We start from the raw sequence: 16,289 nt of genomic DNA, 5'->3' as shown, positions 1-16,289 counted from the left end.
GGAAGAGGAATGGGAGAAGCATGAAAATCTACCAAAAAAGGCACTAACAGACTGGATAATACAGAGTTAGTCGTATGCAGGGCACAAGCCACTCAGCGTGGATAACTCTGCCGGAGTCATACTGGGGAGAGAAAAGCTCAAGGCAAGATATTTCTGGCAGATGTACGTGGTCGGAGGAAAGAACTTTATCCATTTAAACAGAGTCAGCACTGGAAAAGGTGAAAGTTGAAATTTAAAGGGTGGCATATTGGCCTAATAGATTATTAATCCTTTAAAACTAACACACAGATTTGATAGAGTAATGTTGGAGGATGGTGCTGAATAAGATCAAGAACTGAACATAAGATTCCTGGTATGCTAGGCCCAAACCAACTGAAAACAACCAAGAGGAGCCAAGCCGACTAGCAAGCCTCTGAAAACTAGTCGGACTGTCATGGTGACATATACATATATTTCCTAGTTAATCGAACTTGCTATGATATTTTTCTCATAAAAGTGCACATCCAGCAGAACTGGGACACAAGTGTTTCCTGGCGATTTAAGTTTTTAGCATTGTTAAATCTGTCATTCATGACAAACATCTGTGCCCTCCACACAAAACCTCACACTGCTGGAGGTGCATCATACTGTCAAGTACTGGAAACCTGGTCCACAGTTTGATCTGGTATCCACAGACGCTGGGCGATAAATATCGCTTACAAGTGCAAGCATCCTTACTAAAACGGAGCCTACAAAACACCACAGACATTATGTGCATCATGTGCTACCACCCAGAGCTTGATTTAGTCAGCTGAGCTAGTTCCCTTCCAGTCCCCCAGAGAAACAAGATGGCACCCACGTTAACCTCGGCGTTCAATAACACATTATCTAAATATGAGGTCTAAAGGAGAAAAATCCAAAGCATTGCAAAGCTATAAGGCTAAAAAAAATAAAAGGTATATATCTGAAGAAAATAAGATTTTCACAACTGTACAGAGCAAAAAAAACCTGCAAAATTTTGACCAAAAAAATCCCTTTATCATAATACTTTCAAAAACCAAGCTATAGTTGTAATAAATAACCGACATGAACATGATAGAACATCTAATTGTTTTTAGATTGTTTTTCATGTATCCAATAACTGATAATACAGTTTTCTAATATACCAATTTCATATAACAATGTAAACAATTCCTTTAGTGGCTCAAGGGATGAAATCTGCTTTCCAGACACAATGGAACCCATGATATGGCCACTGGCCCTTAAATGCTGGTAACAAACCATTAAAGGCTTTATAATACCTTGCTTTCTTGGAAAGCAACACCAGAAAGCACAAAGGACATATCAGCCATTCTTGGGGTTGCCGCTCACATTAAAACCACAATTGAAATAGTGTGCGACCATTCCAAACACACAGTGACAACAAACGATTTCAGAAAAGAGAGGCAGGCGGATCTGTGATCATGTAAATCTTGGACTGGAAACCCGCACTTGCATGCTAGATGCCGGCAGACAGGTCCCTGTTTGACACAAGGCTATATATACCCACAAATAAGGAAACGCATACAATTCTTTGCATTGATACCCCTTTTTCCTTATAAAGTCAATCAAGGCCTTTATAAAGACAACACACTCAATTATGTAATGTTTGCATTTATTTCCAGTTCCTGTGAAAAGAGGTTTTGGGGAAATCTGTAGATCAGAATCATTAAATACTTAATAAAGAAAGCAAAAAGTATTTACAAATTTCATTCAATCCTTGGTTTGTTTTAATAATTACAAGACCCCCCATGGTGTTTTGGAGGAAAAAAAAAAAACACGAAATGTTTTGCTTTCTCTATAAATACAGAATTTGCTCGAGTTCAGAGATGCCTCTTTCCAACACATGGTGATCTAAACAGAATGAAAATTAAGTCCTTTTTAGCCCCATTGAATAGGGGAAATGATAAAAGAAAAACACCTAAACGGTTGGCAGAATCCGCATCCGCCAATTTTTATTATGATAGATCAACCAGGAGTTCAAAGGATTACCAGTGGGGGTTGGTTGCTGGCATCCTGAGCTCCATGTGAAAGGGAAATCAGAAATACAAGATTCAAAGACGGTTCAATACCATCTTCAAACCAACATTTTGTAATAATTATATATATTTATATTTATATATAAATCTATATTTCAGACAAAGAGCAGGTGCGAAGCTTGGTTGCTCCGTCCCATTGAAGCGTGTAACTCCGGTCTGCTCTTAACGAGAGAAATTAAAAAAAAAAACAAAAAAAAAACGACATCTTGAAGAGCGGTCTGTCTGTGCCCCAACCTGTGCGTTAAGTGCAGGGAAAGGGGGGACAGCTTTTTACCTCTCCTTCAGCAGTCCCAAAATACCTCAAATATTCCTAAATGTGATATCCCAAGCAATTGGTTCATGAGAAAAAAAAAACCGGGGGAAATAAGAAAACACATTTTGCACATCTGGCTTTGTGTCAGGCTCTCCCATAGTCTGCCCGCAAGTTCCAGATGTCCAGCCATTGTGTCTTCGTGCCAGGCTCCCTCCCACCCATAGCCAGGCTTATCTTCATGTAGATATTTTTGTGACATAGTAAAATCAGAAGGTTTGAATTGTTTTCGGATAGTCCGCAAGAAAAAAAAAAAAAAAAAGATGGAAGCCCCAAGGAATACACAGAGAGCAAGCGTAAGGGCATCATTTTATCAGTCTGGGTCTAGTTATCAGATTCATCCTCAGCTTCCCGAAGCCATGTGAAGAAAGCTGTGACAGATTTTAGAGCAACTCCTTTTCCCTGCTGTTCAGCTGGGTCCTTGCTGGACTCCCATTTGTAGAAAGGTTCCTCCTTGATCACGTCTTCATCGTATAAAGCATCAAAGAACATTCGTAGGAGGTCTGTTGAGTAAGAGCAAGTGTTACTGCTGCTTCATCAATGCTCATTCTCAACAGTGAACAATTCATATTGACTATTTATAGGTTTACATTGGTATTAACTATTAGTTCAGGTCACAAAACATTTCCCATTAACAAAAAGATCAATGTTCCAGATAGCCAGCTACATTACAGACACTGTCATATCCAACAACCTACTGTGAAGCGGAGCAGAAATCTTTAGGCTGCATTCATTAATTTTAAAGCTCAAGCAATGTCAAGATAGACATCTTCACAAATAGCTATAAAACTTGGGTATTTGTTAGACATTGACTTCTCGGTAAGAATGAAAGACCACAAATCAGGCCAACGACTGTCATGCACATTAATTAGGTAGACTTACTTGGAGGCTGATCAAGCTTCACAACAAGTGCTTGTAGGGCATACAGAGCCTGCAGCTCCTTGGTCTCATCACTCAGGTACTTCTGGAGTAGTTTGGCTCTACTGTGGATGGCAGTAACATCCACTCTATAAGGATTCTCAACTGAGGGAGGGGGAAAAAAGAAATATCAATACGTAATTGAGATTAGCAGATCTGCAACATGCAGGCAATTTAGTCTTTTCGAATATATACAAAGTTAGGAATTGATGTGCTGAAAGCAAAAACAAGGTAAAACAATGGAATGAACAACATTGGTGCAATATGAAACGGAGTTACAGGTTTTGTTTTTTTAAAGAATTAAAGCAAGGGCTGTGTTATTTCATACTTACAGATAATAGCCGAGTGGCAGACAGCAGTCATCAGCTGGCGAATAAACACGGAGGATACAATCTGTTGGTCGTTTAGGTTGGCCTGCAGACAGCACAAAAAGATAAGGAATTAAGAGACATGGAACAAAAACTAAAAGCCGCACATCTTAATTCATTACCGGCACCACTTGAGAGTACCTCAATCCAATCAAATATCTTTTGGTTACTACTATTCTCTTTCAGAAGTCTAGTCAGAACTTTGTTCAGCTCCTCACTGGAGAGCTCTTTTTTGCTAGTCGGCTCCGTCTCATCACCTTGCGTGTACTCTAGATTCTGCGGGGAGAAATTGTAAGCGTTCAAAGGGGTTGCAGACGAAGCCACAGGGTAGGCCTCAGGCTGTACAAAGGAAACTAAGTCACTCTTCTAAAGAAAAAATCCATTAAACTGCAATAATTTGAATGTGTTTACCTTTTCACTTAAAAATTTGTTTACATCCTGGTCCTTTGAGAGAAACTCACTCCAGTTGAGACCAGACTCCTGCCAGAGCATGCCTGCTTTCTTCTGGCTCTGGAAGAACAGACAGACAATGAAGCACAGTTACAGAACACGGAACACTTTATATATTATCAAGCAGGATGTTTAAAACCGTCAGCATCCTTAACTCACCATCTCTTTGCATTGCAGAGTTAGGATCTCTGCCAATAGAACGCCAGCCTTCCCAATAGGCACTAAAGGTTTTGTCACTTCTCTATAATAAGAGCAGAGGAAGAAAGGTTAATTTCTTTTATGAACAGAAAAGGCATGTGGGCATGGAATGCCTATTCACTAAGTGTCATAGCTGCTCAAATAAAAAAAACCAAAAAAACAAACAAACCAGGGACTAGCAACTGCACTTCCTAAATTCAAGGACCAACTTGGCACTCCTTAGAAAAAAAATAAATGGGCCCTTTGAAATTAACTAATCTTTGGAAAGTTATTAAAAAAGCTCAGGTTATGGGCAATGCATATAAGGCAGAAGATACTTGGCAAATCCTACGAGACCTGCCTGCAGGAAGCCTCACAAAAAAGGTTGGGATTGTTAAACTAGACAATGTGTGACAAATGGCATGTGGTCCTCGTGCCTCAACACTTCCCTCTCTGCAATCTAGCCAAATTACATTGTTTATCATGGACCACACACGAAACCTCCAACTCGAAATAATAATGTGAAATATGCAATTACCTGAACAGTTCCCCCACTGGGATACCACCCTCACGAAGAACCGGTGAGATGAGCTCACCCAGATATGTCCAAATGTGGGGTATATCAATGGCCATATCATCAGCCACCTCAAGGACTTCAAGAACCCTGGGGTGGGGAAAGAAGCATAAGTTTTAATGGAGAACAAAAGTTACAGTGGGGAAAAATATCTTTGTACACTAAAACTAAATTACATTTACAGTTAATTATGCATTATCAATAATTTGTGTTATTTATTGCATCTAAATACATCTTATATGGGAAAGCAAATGCACTACAACTTGCTGTATACACAGAGCTACAAACATGGAGACGCTCCAGTACTTACCCCTTGAAATACTGGTCTTTGGGAAGCGTTCCAACCTTCACCAGCTGGTACAGAAGAAGACCCGTGTGCTCTCTTGCAATAGTGCTTCTCTCTAGTGTGGATTCAATAACATTCCGTACGAATACGAACAACAATGTGGGGCTGTTGAGTTCTTGCACACACTGAAGTGCCTCCTGTATAAAGAAAATGGAATTGTGATGAATTTATACACGCAGGCAGGACCCAAAGCACAAACAGTTTTGTCTGCTATGGAATGGAAGTTGACTTGACGCTCCTCATACCTATTTCAGGGAACATAAAGGTAAGCAGGCAAAGTCCAGACAGATATAGATATACATTGACGTAGGGAAGGAGTTTAGAAGGGTTACTAAAACTGAATGGTTTGCAGGAAGGAATGTTGAAGCAAGTGGCCGGGTTTAGATGTAATCTAAAAAAAGTTTTACATCACGGAGAGCGAGAACAAACTTTTAGCAGAAGGTGTAAGGCTATCTTGAAAACACTTTTTATGAAATAACAATTGGCCGAATGAATCTGCTGTTCCTTTGCAGTTGCAAGCAGGATCAGCGAAAGGGGTATTTTGAAGGCAGGAGAATGGTGGTGCAATACTTACATTCAACATTTTTTAACCCCTCAGGGACAATGGGTTGTCCTTAAACTCATTACAAACAATGCATTGTGAGCCTGTACACGTACGGGCTTTGTCATGAAGGGGTAATCCAATGAGTATATATTCAGTAAACAGAGATGTAGGGTAACTAAACCAATATAATTTGCCTGCAAAAACATATGAAAGTCTCACCTTCATGTCATTTATATGCAGATATTCTTCTATGATCGCGTTAGATTTTTTCTCCAGTTCCTCCTCCGACATTGTTGGTATTGCGGGTGCAGCTGGAGCAGCAGACACAGGAAGGTCTTTCCTCACTGAGGGGGATTAAAAATAATAAAATATTTAGACTGCCTATCACAATGATCAAGAATGGGCAAGCACTTTTAATTCTACTATTCTTCTAAGGGAAAACACCACCACATACAAGCTCACTTACCAGTCTCTTTGCTGCGATCCCTTGGTTCCGTCATGCTGGCGACTTTTCTTACTGCCTCCTGTGGGATCTGTCCTCTCTCTCTGCTACGATCCTCTGTCTCCTTACTGTAGCTCCTCTTTGTGACAAGAGGCCGTGCAGCATCTGAGCGGTCTGGTCGTTCAAAGAAATCGCTTTTGTCAAAGCGATCCATCTTGTCAAATCTATCTCCACGTTCCTTCTCAGAGCGATCACGGCTGGAACTTCCTCTGCAACATAGGGAAGAAATCCTAAGCATGTTGCCAATAAACAAAATAGTATGCTAAAATCCAAAGTATCTCACAAGGAACATGCGTGGGACTGGTAAACATTCAGAACTTCAATCCACACTAAAGCACAGAAAATTGCTTTGTGGTCACATCTAGTTTCTATAAGTTCAGATAAAAATAACTCCAATATTGATTAAAATAGCCGACTGTTGACAGCTGCTACAATATTAGAACACACTAAGCATGAATTCATCTTGGGCTATGAACAGTAAAGAATTTTTAAAATATATTTCCTAAATAAGGATTTACTCACTATTCTAACGGGTTTTATTATGTCCGCAAATCATTACCGGTTTCTTAATGCACGTGTTTAGTTGGGAATGGGCCCTCTACCACGGGGTTAAAAAAGAAAAACCTTGATGTGAACACATAAGGGAAAGGCTATTCTTGTACACACAAAATGCTCAAACATTGTATGTTATATTCCATTTACATGGATGGCCACACAATACCATCAAATGAGTCACGTCAAAAGGGTTGCGCGCAAAGACCACCAGAGACCCATATTTTAAGTTTCTCATCATGGCTGGTGGCAGAGAGGTAAGCAAGACTTTTCACCTAGTTAGCAAAATATACAGGTGGCATTCCGTACGCAGAGACAGCTTATCACTTCAACATGCTTGCTTACACAAAATAAAGCCTTAATTTTTCCCCAACAAAAATATGAAAATTATATATGGAAATTGGCTCCTTCTGGATATTTCATGTATTAAATGTTGGGAGACGAAACACACACGTACTGCCAGTGCCACTTACCGCTGCACAGGTCGCCTCGCATCCTGACTCTCAGAGACTGATGACTGTTGAAGGGCTGAAAACCTATTCAAGGTGCTTGTAGCTGGGCGGCCGGGCTCCGATGCTGAAATGGACATTATATACATATATATATTTAGATATACAATGGCATGCAAAATGATGGTACTAACAAGACATAAGTAGTGCACTATAATCTGGATTTACAGAAACAAAAATGAGCGGGACCCTAGTCAAATCTTAAAATTTGTTTTACGTTAGTGTGCAGCGCCTGACTTTTAAAAAAGCAATAAAAAAAAATGAATTAGTACCTGACTCAGCTGGCTTGGCTCCAGTTCCTCCACTGCTGCCTTTACCCCAGCTCAACCGACCCCCAGGTGCCAGCAGTTGGTTTGAATCAATGGGACCAAGCTGCAAGAACATAGAAATACCCAGTCAACAATCGCCAGTATCTCATACAACAAACTCTGCTTACTGCTCCACATGCAAACTCATGTTTCAAGCCTGCACAGGCAGCCTACTGACCTTAGTGATCTTGCTAAGTCTACTTGTATCAATAGGCCGGCTGCCTTTGCTAATAGGAACAGTATTCCAGCCATCATCAGCAGATTCTTTTCCACGCCCGCCGGTGGGTCGCCCTTGAGGCTCACGCCTTTTGTCTTGTTTGGACATCAGCTGTTGTACTTTTACTTGTTCTCGCTGCTTCTCAAGTTCTGCCTCCTTATGGATCTGATCTATAGTCTTGGGTCCTTGCTCCCCACGGCGAGGCACCCAGTTACACTATACAAAAAAAGTGCAAGGAATAAATGAGAACAGCAACATTTCACACTTGCAACAAAGTCCCAAGATTATTAATAGCTATATTGTCATGTGGAAATATCATCCAATATTTTTTAGTAAGAACGTCATGTGACGTATAAAGTGAAGGCTTTTACAACGCAATGGTGGCATCTGCACTTATATAATATATATTATATATCTATATAACAGCAAATGAGTAGTCTAGAGCATAGGTGATAGCTAATATGATACGTGCGTTGAATATTTTTACACATACATGGGACAATGATGGTAGAAGACAGAATTCAAATTATAGGCACTAAAGAAATCCATGCCATTATGCGGGCCGAGAATTCAAATAATGTATTATATATAACTGTTGTGGTTCAAGCTTAGGTAAAGGGGGCCAGCAGAAAAATTGGGTAAAAGAGTCTTACCATTCGCAAATCGATGACATCCTGCAGCATGAAGCGGATACGCGAAGAGGTTTTCCTTTCATGAATAATTTTATCCATCTGATTAAAATACTGATCCATACGTGGCTGTGGCAGAGAAAGAGGATACAGTGAAGAGGTATGACTAAGGACTACATGGAGACGAGCTAGATGGTACAGATGTGGCAAACGTTACACTGGGTTTGTTGAGAAAAACAAATGAAAACTTTTGAACAAACTAACCTTTGCTCTCTCAAAGTCTAAGTCTTTGCCAATTGTGGATAGTAAACGACACAGACATTCCAGTGACTCTTCATCATGGTTCTTTAGCAGCTTAACCACACAATCATGCATGATGGCCTCAGTTAACATTTTTAGCTTGAAAAGCTCTCCAATAAATTTGATGTTTCCTAGTGAGCGACGTCTAGCACTGTCCCGGGCTTCCACCAGTTCGTCGCTTAAACGTGTCTTTTCTTCTGGCTACAGAAATAACATGGACATAACTCAATGAGGAATTGGATGATGGGTTTCAAAAGAAAGTAAGGGAAACATTTTACAAGCATCAAAAAGTCTTCCAGGTGCGGGGTGGACATTAACTGGATGGAAAATTTATTGGTTCTGTTACTTACAGAGGAAGCAGCATCTAATTCCTTTTGCTTTTTCTCAAACACTTCGTCGTCATCCTTATCCTTCTCAAACTCTTTCTGGCAACGGTTCAATAGTAGCTTTCTGAAGTTGACAGTTACCCCCGGCTTGTCGGTTGTAGGGACTTTAAGCTGAGAAGGACACGTGGTGGTTAGTAAAACACACTGGTATTAACATCTGTTAAGTATTTTAGGTATCTACAGGTAATGTAGTATGATTTCAGACTTGTCCAACAGACATTCGGTTCTTACCCCCATAAGGCAGCGGCACATGTTGGCATAAGCGACAGAGAAGTTTGGCTCTGAAATGGCCTTCTCGAATATAAGGTCAATGACACCTTTCAGACGATCTTCCGTATCGATGGCCAAATCAGTGACCTGCTTCATTAGTTGTTGGAACATTTGTGGTGTCAGCTTGTTTAGGATACTGCGTACTCTGCGGAAGAGTTCCTGGATAAATAAACATTGACATTAAGGACAGACTCATAAGTTAACAAGGAATACTGTTAAAAAAATAACACAAAACTGGAGCTAAAGAAACACTTCAACCATCAACCTGTTTCACCAAGGAATGTAAATACAAAGTTTAGGCTTAATTATGTGTAGATTAACCACTTATCAAATACATGGACCAGCATGACAGCATTTCACATTGAAAAGCTTCAATTCTCATCCTGTAATAGTAAATTCAAGGGACATTCCTGCATGCGGTTGTTATAATATATAATATATAACAGATTGCAAGACCAATTTTCCCTCCTGAAGCAGGAGGTACGCTGCCTGTGCTGTAGTACATTTAAGTCCAGCTTGCATACACGTAGCCATTTCATGACTTGCAAGGCTCTGAGTGTAAAATCAAGAAAATATTTCCTGCGTTCCTAGCAGTATCTACGGGATGCTCACCTGAGTCTTTATATTCTCTGGATTATCCTCTTCACTTGCTCTCTGTTGCTTGTTGATTGGCTTCCAGGCTTTTTCTGCCTTGTTCAGCTGTACATTCTCATTTAGTGACACTGTTGCAATGATTTTACGAGGCTCCTTGCGGGGACCCTGCTGAGAGCGTCTAGGACCCATTCCAGCTGGCTGCAAAGGAAAGAACAAGCCGTGAGAACAAAGTATACATTGGCACCTCAAAACTAACTGCGGGTGCAATCTATAATACATAGCCAACAGGATTAAGAAGAGATCTACTGAGACAAATCTACTTTAAGAGCACGCGGGCCTAACAAATTACAACCAGATTTTATATAGATTATATATATGAAATGTATTTTCTTTGCCATAAGATAAAAATTTTATATAAATGTTTGTGCTATCAACATAATGGCTGTCACTTACCGGACCACGATTACCCATAGCAGGGCGCCCTAGATTTGCAAAAGAGGGTGTAAAGTCTGGCCCACAATTCATGCCGGTGAGTCGTGCTGGATCCAATGGTCGAAGTGGAGTTTTGTTTGCCTGTCAGAAAACATGGAAGTGAAGATTACAAGGTGAAAAGCTTGGAATATCTATTAGTGTGGTATATTTTCTCTACATGTTTTCTTTTGTCACAACGGAATACAATATATACTCTATACAGTACAGTCCTCACACAAAATGTAGAGACAGGGCTCTCTCCACCTAATGTATCCGTTTGTCTTATTCTGCCGATTCTCATCTTGTCATACCCCTATTGTATTAAGCGCTGTGTAAATGGTTGGCGCTATATAAATAGATGATGATGATTTTGTTTATGCCGACAGTCACAAACTAAAAGATTAGTCTTTATCCTCAGCAAACAGTACTTTGTGGGACCACAAGCATACCTTGTCCAGTACAACATCTGTAATCTGCGGCAGGCCTTCTGGTTTTTGCATGCTGGCCACAATAAACTGAAAGCCTAGGAGGAACTCCCGATCATAACTCTTCTTATCTTCAGGGTTTATAGGCTTCCATTGCTCTATAAGAAAGGCAGGTGGAGATGATTAATGAACTTAAGAGTGTGCTGCCAATGCATTAAGACAACTTCTGTGATCATGCATGTGCTGGTAACCCACCTTCTTTGTATTTATATTTGTGATCCCCTGGTTTAATATTTTCAGCATCTAGTTTATCCTCCTTCTCCTCCCAGGTCTCATCCTGTTCTTCAGGAGGGACACTTGGACCTTGCTCTAGCTGAAGTGCTGCACTTGAGGGCTTAACAGGTATGTCCACATCAGAAGACTCATCAACGACCTGCTACAACAAACAAGCCAGTAACGTGCAAGTTATAATCACCAATCAAATAAAAACCCAGAATACACGGGGGTTCTAGATCACGCAACAACTTACCTCTTTAAAGGCATCTAAAAGGTCTCCAACGGCCTCTTTCTTGTTTAGGTCTTTCATTTTTCTTTTCTTTTTTGGTGCAGAAACTGCCACTGTTGAACAAAGCGGGTGTGATTTAGACTTAAAAGCAAAACATGCATTATTGCCACGTGATTGACTCCAATTTGCGATTATCGATGTTTGTCCTTCATGCGGCAGATTTTTAGCGTAGCCCCAATTAAAGCAACTTATTTCAGCCTGGTATTTATGTAGTAACAGTTTGTTTGCAGATGCAGAGCAAATGGGATGCCTACAAATCTGGCTCAGTGACTGCCCAAATTAACAGGACATCTGAACTTTCCATGGTCTAATAACCACTGACTTCAGGTAACCACTAAGGACCCAGATCTAAAAAATTGAAGGCTCACCTTGCACTTGGGGCTCTATGCTCTCCTTGGGAGCTTGTGGAGCCGCTTCTGCCTGTGCTGGAACTTCCTTCTCTTTATCCTCTTCTGGCAGGGGCTTTGAGGGTGGTAAAGACTGCTCTTCGGGTTCACTGATGGGACTCACGTGTGCCTCAGGTTGGTTATCCTGTACCTCAGTATCTTGTTGCCCAGAGGCCCCATCTCCATTTGTTAGCAGTTCTTCAGGCTGAGCAATGGGGGAATCTAAAGCGGGTTCGGGTTGGCAAACTGAAGTGGACTGTGGTGGTGCCTGTATCACAGGATGTTCCATTGGTAACCCATTAGCGTGAGGTTCAGTAGGAGATGCTAAGGGCTCCACAGGAACCTCCTCTTGTGTGGGTACAGACGCTGGCTCGTGAAACTCTACAGGACCAGGATCAGCAGCAGGTTGGTGACCAATGGCAGGTATTTTGTTTTCTACATCCGCAGCTACTACAAGTGCTTCCTCTGGAGCCACTTGTGACACAGGCATATCGACTGGTGGTGATGTGGAGTTCTCTGCCAAGGGTTGCATGGTGGCAGCTTCAGGTAGGTTTTCTGTCTGCGAGGCAGGCAACTCTACAAATTGCATTACCTGTGTCGTCGTGTCCTCTACAATGGCAATTGCCTGTGGGGTAGGAGTTTCAGGCAGTTGCACTACCTGAGAGGAGACTGTCTCCAGCAGCGGCACTTCCATTGGGTTTGGAGCCAAAAGTAAAGGTGTAGTGTTATCTACTCTTAAATCTTGCTCGCATGTATCTGGTACATTAGTCTCAGCCTCTGGAGGAGGAAGAGGAGGGGACGGGCTCTCAGAAGGTTTCATCAGCACTTGGGTGATCTTGCTGCCATCATCTGAAAGGAATAAAAGGGGTAACATGCAGCACTATTCATTTCAAAACTCCCCACACAACAAACCTGCCTCCCTTTGGACCAAACATACCTGGACGTACTACAATAGGCACATGGACACTTTCTCCATTCGCCTGGGCCTCAGAGCCACTGCCTGCAGACTAAAAGCAGAAAAATACAAAGTAAATAGTCTGCTATAATAACTAAGGAAGCACAAAATCTCCAAGGAAAAGACATCCACGATTGTTGGAACAAGCGAATCAAAAACTATCAATTCCAAGAAAAATGAACAGACTAATTTCAGAATGCTAAACACAATTAGAAAAGTTTTAACAAGCAGAAAGTAATCATGTTACAACAGTGACTGAGGATGAAAGCACAATTTTTCACCTGTGGAGGGGTGGGTGTTGATGTGGTTCGTCCGCCAGATAAAATTTCATCTGTTACATCTTTACCGCCCTGATTTGGATCACGAATTCTTATCTAATGGGCATAAACGCAAGCTGGTTAATAAACGTGTTCCCTTTATAACGACAACGAAATCAGCTTGTATGCTCACTTAGGTAATTAGGTAGTTAAAGCACAGAGGCCCAGCACAAGAAGCCAGAAGAACTCCCTGCACATATGAGAAGCCACGTGGATACAAATAGAAGTGGGTTTGGCTGCTTTTCATATCTTTTTGTATAGCTTTGGTTTACTATCAGACACAGCGCTATAGCTGCACTACTTATGGGGTCGGGGAGTTGGGATTTGAATTCAAATGAAATGCTACAGAATGCATTACTTGTCTGTATGTCGGCTTTCACGAAAGACTAGCCTCAACAGAAATCTTACGGTGGAATATTAGGTAACTAAGCTGTAACTGAAGCAAGACCTCAATTATGGGATATTAAATTTCACCATTATATTACAAATGTAAAGATATACATCAAAGAAATGACAAGGGTGAATCACATCAAATATTTAAAGCATATGCATGGGTACTACATGCAAGATATAAAATGTTAAAGTATTGCGGCTGTGTCTTTAAGCAACTGCAGTTCAGGTTTTGGGGTGACTTGCAACTATGTATGGTTATACTACATTGTACATATTAAATGGAATTCCGTAACCATTTCTCCTTTTGTTGTAGCACTGCATAAACTATGCCCTTATGGCCCAAATACAACCCTTGCAACACTTACTGTTTTCCGTTCCCGTTTGGGAGGAATCGCCTGGGATTGATTCATCATCACCTGAGCGCCAGGAACAGCTGTGGGGAACTGCTGTTGAGCTGGATAATATGCCCCGGCTGAATATAAAGAATAAAACAGAAGGATGATAAGACAACAGAAATAATCCTACAACCCCACCACTGCAAGCATGTGTTACTCTCATACCTGCAAACCAAAAAAAACAAGCAACCCCCCCCCCCCCGGACAATGTACCAGCAAGCCTTAAAGGATAAACGTTATGAAGGCCCTCTTCATAATTGCTGCACCCAGCCTACTTGCTTTCCTTCAACTGCTGAACCACTCTGAACTAAATATAGTCAGATCCCAGGTCCTGATCTTATAAACACAGCGAAGGGGGAGGAGTACATAACAGCCGGAGAAAAAGTCAGAGCTAAAAAAACTCCTGATGGGGGGGGGGGAGGGATAAAACTACATCAGAAAAGAGGTAACCTCAAACAACCACGTTAGCAAATAGCCACTCACCATACGTGCCATATTCTGTTGGACTTGCGCTGGGGAAAAAGCCAGGAGCTCCAGGCTGAACAGAGTACTGTTGTGTGGGCACCACATAAGAGCGACCCTGTGAAGAAATTGGTGTCAGAACAATTAGCAACGCAGACTTTCCCAAGTGATCACAGGCATGCGGCACCAACTAAACAAATAGATGTTACAGGTGCATATCCAGAGATCATTTGTTTGCAAACACCTTACTAGGTACGGAAGGCACTTACCTGCCCTTGGATGTAGTAGCTCTGTGAAGGATATGATAGCTGGGAGGGGATCATCATCACTTGGGAGCCTGCTGGGTAGACGTGGGCAGGAGGCACTGCCCGGGCAGAAGAGCCGGCCTGCACCCGAGTGGCATTGCTTGGAGGCTGTGCCCTACCTTGGTAGTAGTGCTGCAAGTAGAAAAAACGTGAACCATTAGTAAATGCTTGGTAATCATTATCCTCTAGCTTATAGATGGATACCCCTGCCCGTGAATTACCGGCAGTGTATCTGCTGCATGTTAACTGCAGTCTACAACAGCCTAACTGGGGTTATGTGAATATACACAGAACAATTATATCTGGTGTTCTCCCCTAAAACAGCCATCAGTAAGCTCTAAATGCCAATCCTGACCTAACATCCCACCCACAACAAATCCCCACTGTTGGAGAGGAAAAATATTACCTGAATTGATCTGAATCCTGACTGTTAGAAGTGGCAGCAAAAGCAAGAAAGGAAGGAGAATGGGAGGAGAAACATGAAAATCTACCAAAAAAGGCACTAACAACAGACTGGATAATACAGAGTTAGTCGTATGCAGGGCACAAGCCACTCAGCGTGGACAATTCTGCCGGAGTCATACTGGGGAGAGCAAAGCTCAAGGCAAGATATTTCTGGCAGATGTACGTGGTCAGAGGAAAGAACTTTATCCATTTAAACAGAGTCAGCACTGGAAAAGGTGAAAGTTGAAATTTAAAGGGTGGCATATTGGCCTAATAGATTATTAATCCTTTAAAACTATAACAGATTCGATAAAGGAAGAGTAAGCACAGAGAATGGTAAAGAATAGGGAACAAATTGGGACAAAGCAGGTTAAGGTGGTTGTTGAAGTGCCACCATACCTCTTATAAAGTACAATGACAAAGGAGAATATGACACACAAGACAACAGTAGTGACTTACAGGTCGTGGTTGAGACTGTGTATTCATTTGTGGTGCCTGTGGTGGCCCAAAAACCACAGGGGCCGTAGGTGCAGAGGGATACGCTGGCTAAAGAAAACAAAAGAGGACCACTTAAAGTTCTTTGTTATACATATTAATGTAAGGCATATGTACATAGCCACACACGGTTGGAGAGATCCTTAAGCCACCCCTCACACAAGCTACACATGCCCCATACACCATAGTATTATCAGTACCAATACGTACCTGGGGGAGTCCGGGGGAAGGGGCAGTGGGGGGTCCTCCTATAGGCTGTGTGGCTTTGCTCATTTCATGTGCTGCTGCATAGGGTCCCCCACAAGGCCTGTGGGATTAAAAAAAATCAAATATTAGGTTAACAGCAAAGTAGTGATTGATCACCCCCTCCCCATTTATATATCACAGATTAAAAACGGCAAAATGTGCCAAATGCGATAAGTGGTAAATGTAAAAAGAGTAGTTACAGATCAGCAAAAAAATTATTGTCAAGCTGTAATAACTTATGGCAAATTGGACACCCTTTGTTGCATACAGTATGTTTTCGCGATAATCAATGGTGGAAGATAGTGAGCAACTTTAAGAGGGCAGCAGAGCGCTGGCAGCACGCAGTGGAGCCATCACACCATCATCCTACCAAACAGAGAAAAACACATAAAACACCCGCTGTACAAGTCGGAAAAAAA

At 41.6% G+C, this 16,289-nt stretch overlaps 1 protein-coding gene across 1 annotated transcript; it reads right to left on the bottom strand.

Moving 5' to 3' along the window:
• Positions 1–2,691: 2,691 nt before the first annotated feature.
• On the bottom strand, positions 2,692–15,897 carry LOC149302309 (eukaryotic translation initiation factor 4 gamma 1-like). The gene is made up of 31 exons (XM_089482412.1): positions 15,835–15,897; positions 15,589–15,675; positions 15,092–15,112; positions 14,650–14,817; positions 14,402–14,498; positions 13,889–13,995; positions 13,095–13,187; positions 12,796–12,865; positions 11,841–12,707; positions 11,437–11,525; positions 11,163–11,301; positions 10,932–11,065; positions 10,465–10,584; positions 10,030–10,209; positions 9,379–9,576; positions 9,112–9,258; positions 8,726–8,962; positions 8,486–8,590; positions 7,794–8,048; positions 7,580–7,679; positions 7,272–7,374; positions 6,207–6,455; positions 5,964–6,084; positions 5,165–5,337; positions 4,819–4,944; positions 4,263–4,344; positions 4,065–4,163; positions 3,795–3,929; positions 3,618–3,699; positions 3,250–3,390; positions 2,692–2,870 (listed from the first exon to the last, which is right to left on the bottom strand). The coding sequence occupies exons 1-31, from the start codon at positions 15,895–15,897 to the stop codon at positions 2,692–2,694; spliced, it is 4,767 nt and encodes a 1,588-aa protein (XP_089338538.1).
• Between the last annotated feature and the right edge of the window lie 392 nt (positions 15,898–16,289).

Source organism: Sceloporus occidentalis, unplaced genomic scaffold (assembly GCF_023333645.1).
Source record: "Sceloporus occidentalis isolate IW3139 unplaced genomic scaffold, rSceOcc1.0.p SCAF_19, whole genome shotgun sequence".
NCBI classification, from domain to species: domain Eukaryota; kingdom Metazoa; phylum Chordata; class Lepidosauria; order Squamata; family Phrynosomatidae; genus Sceloporus; species Sceloporus occidentalis.
This window is presented reverse-complemented; position numbering and strand designations above follow the sequence as displayed.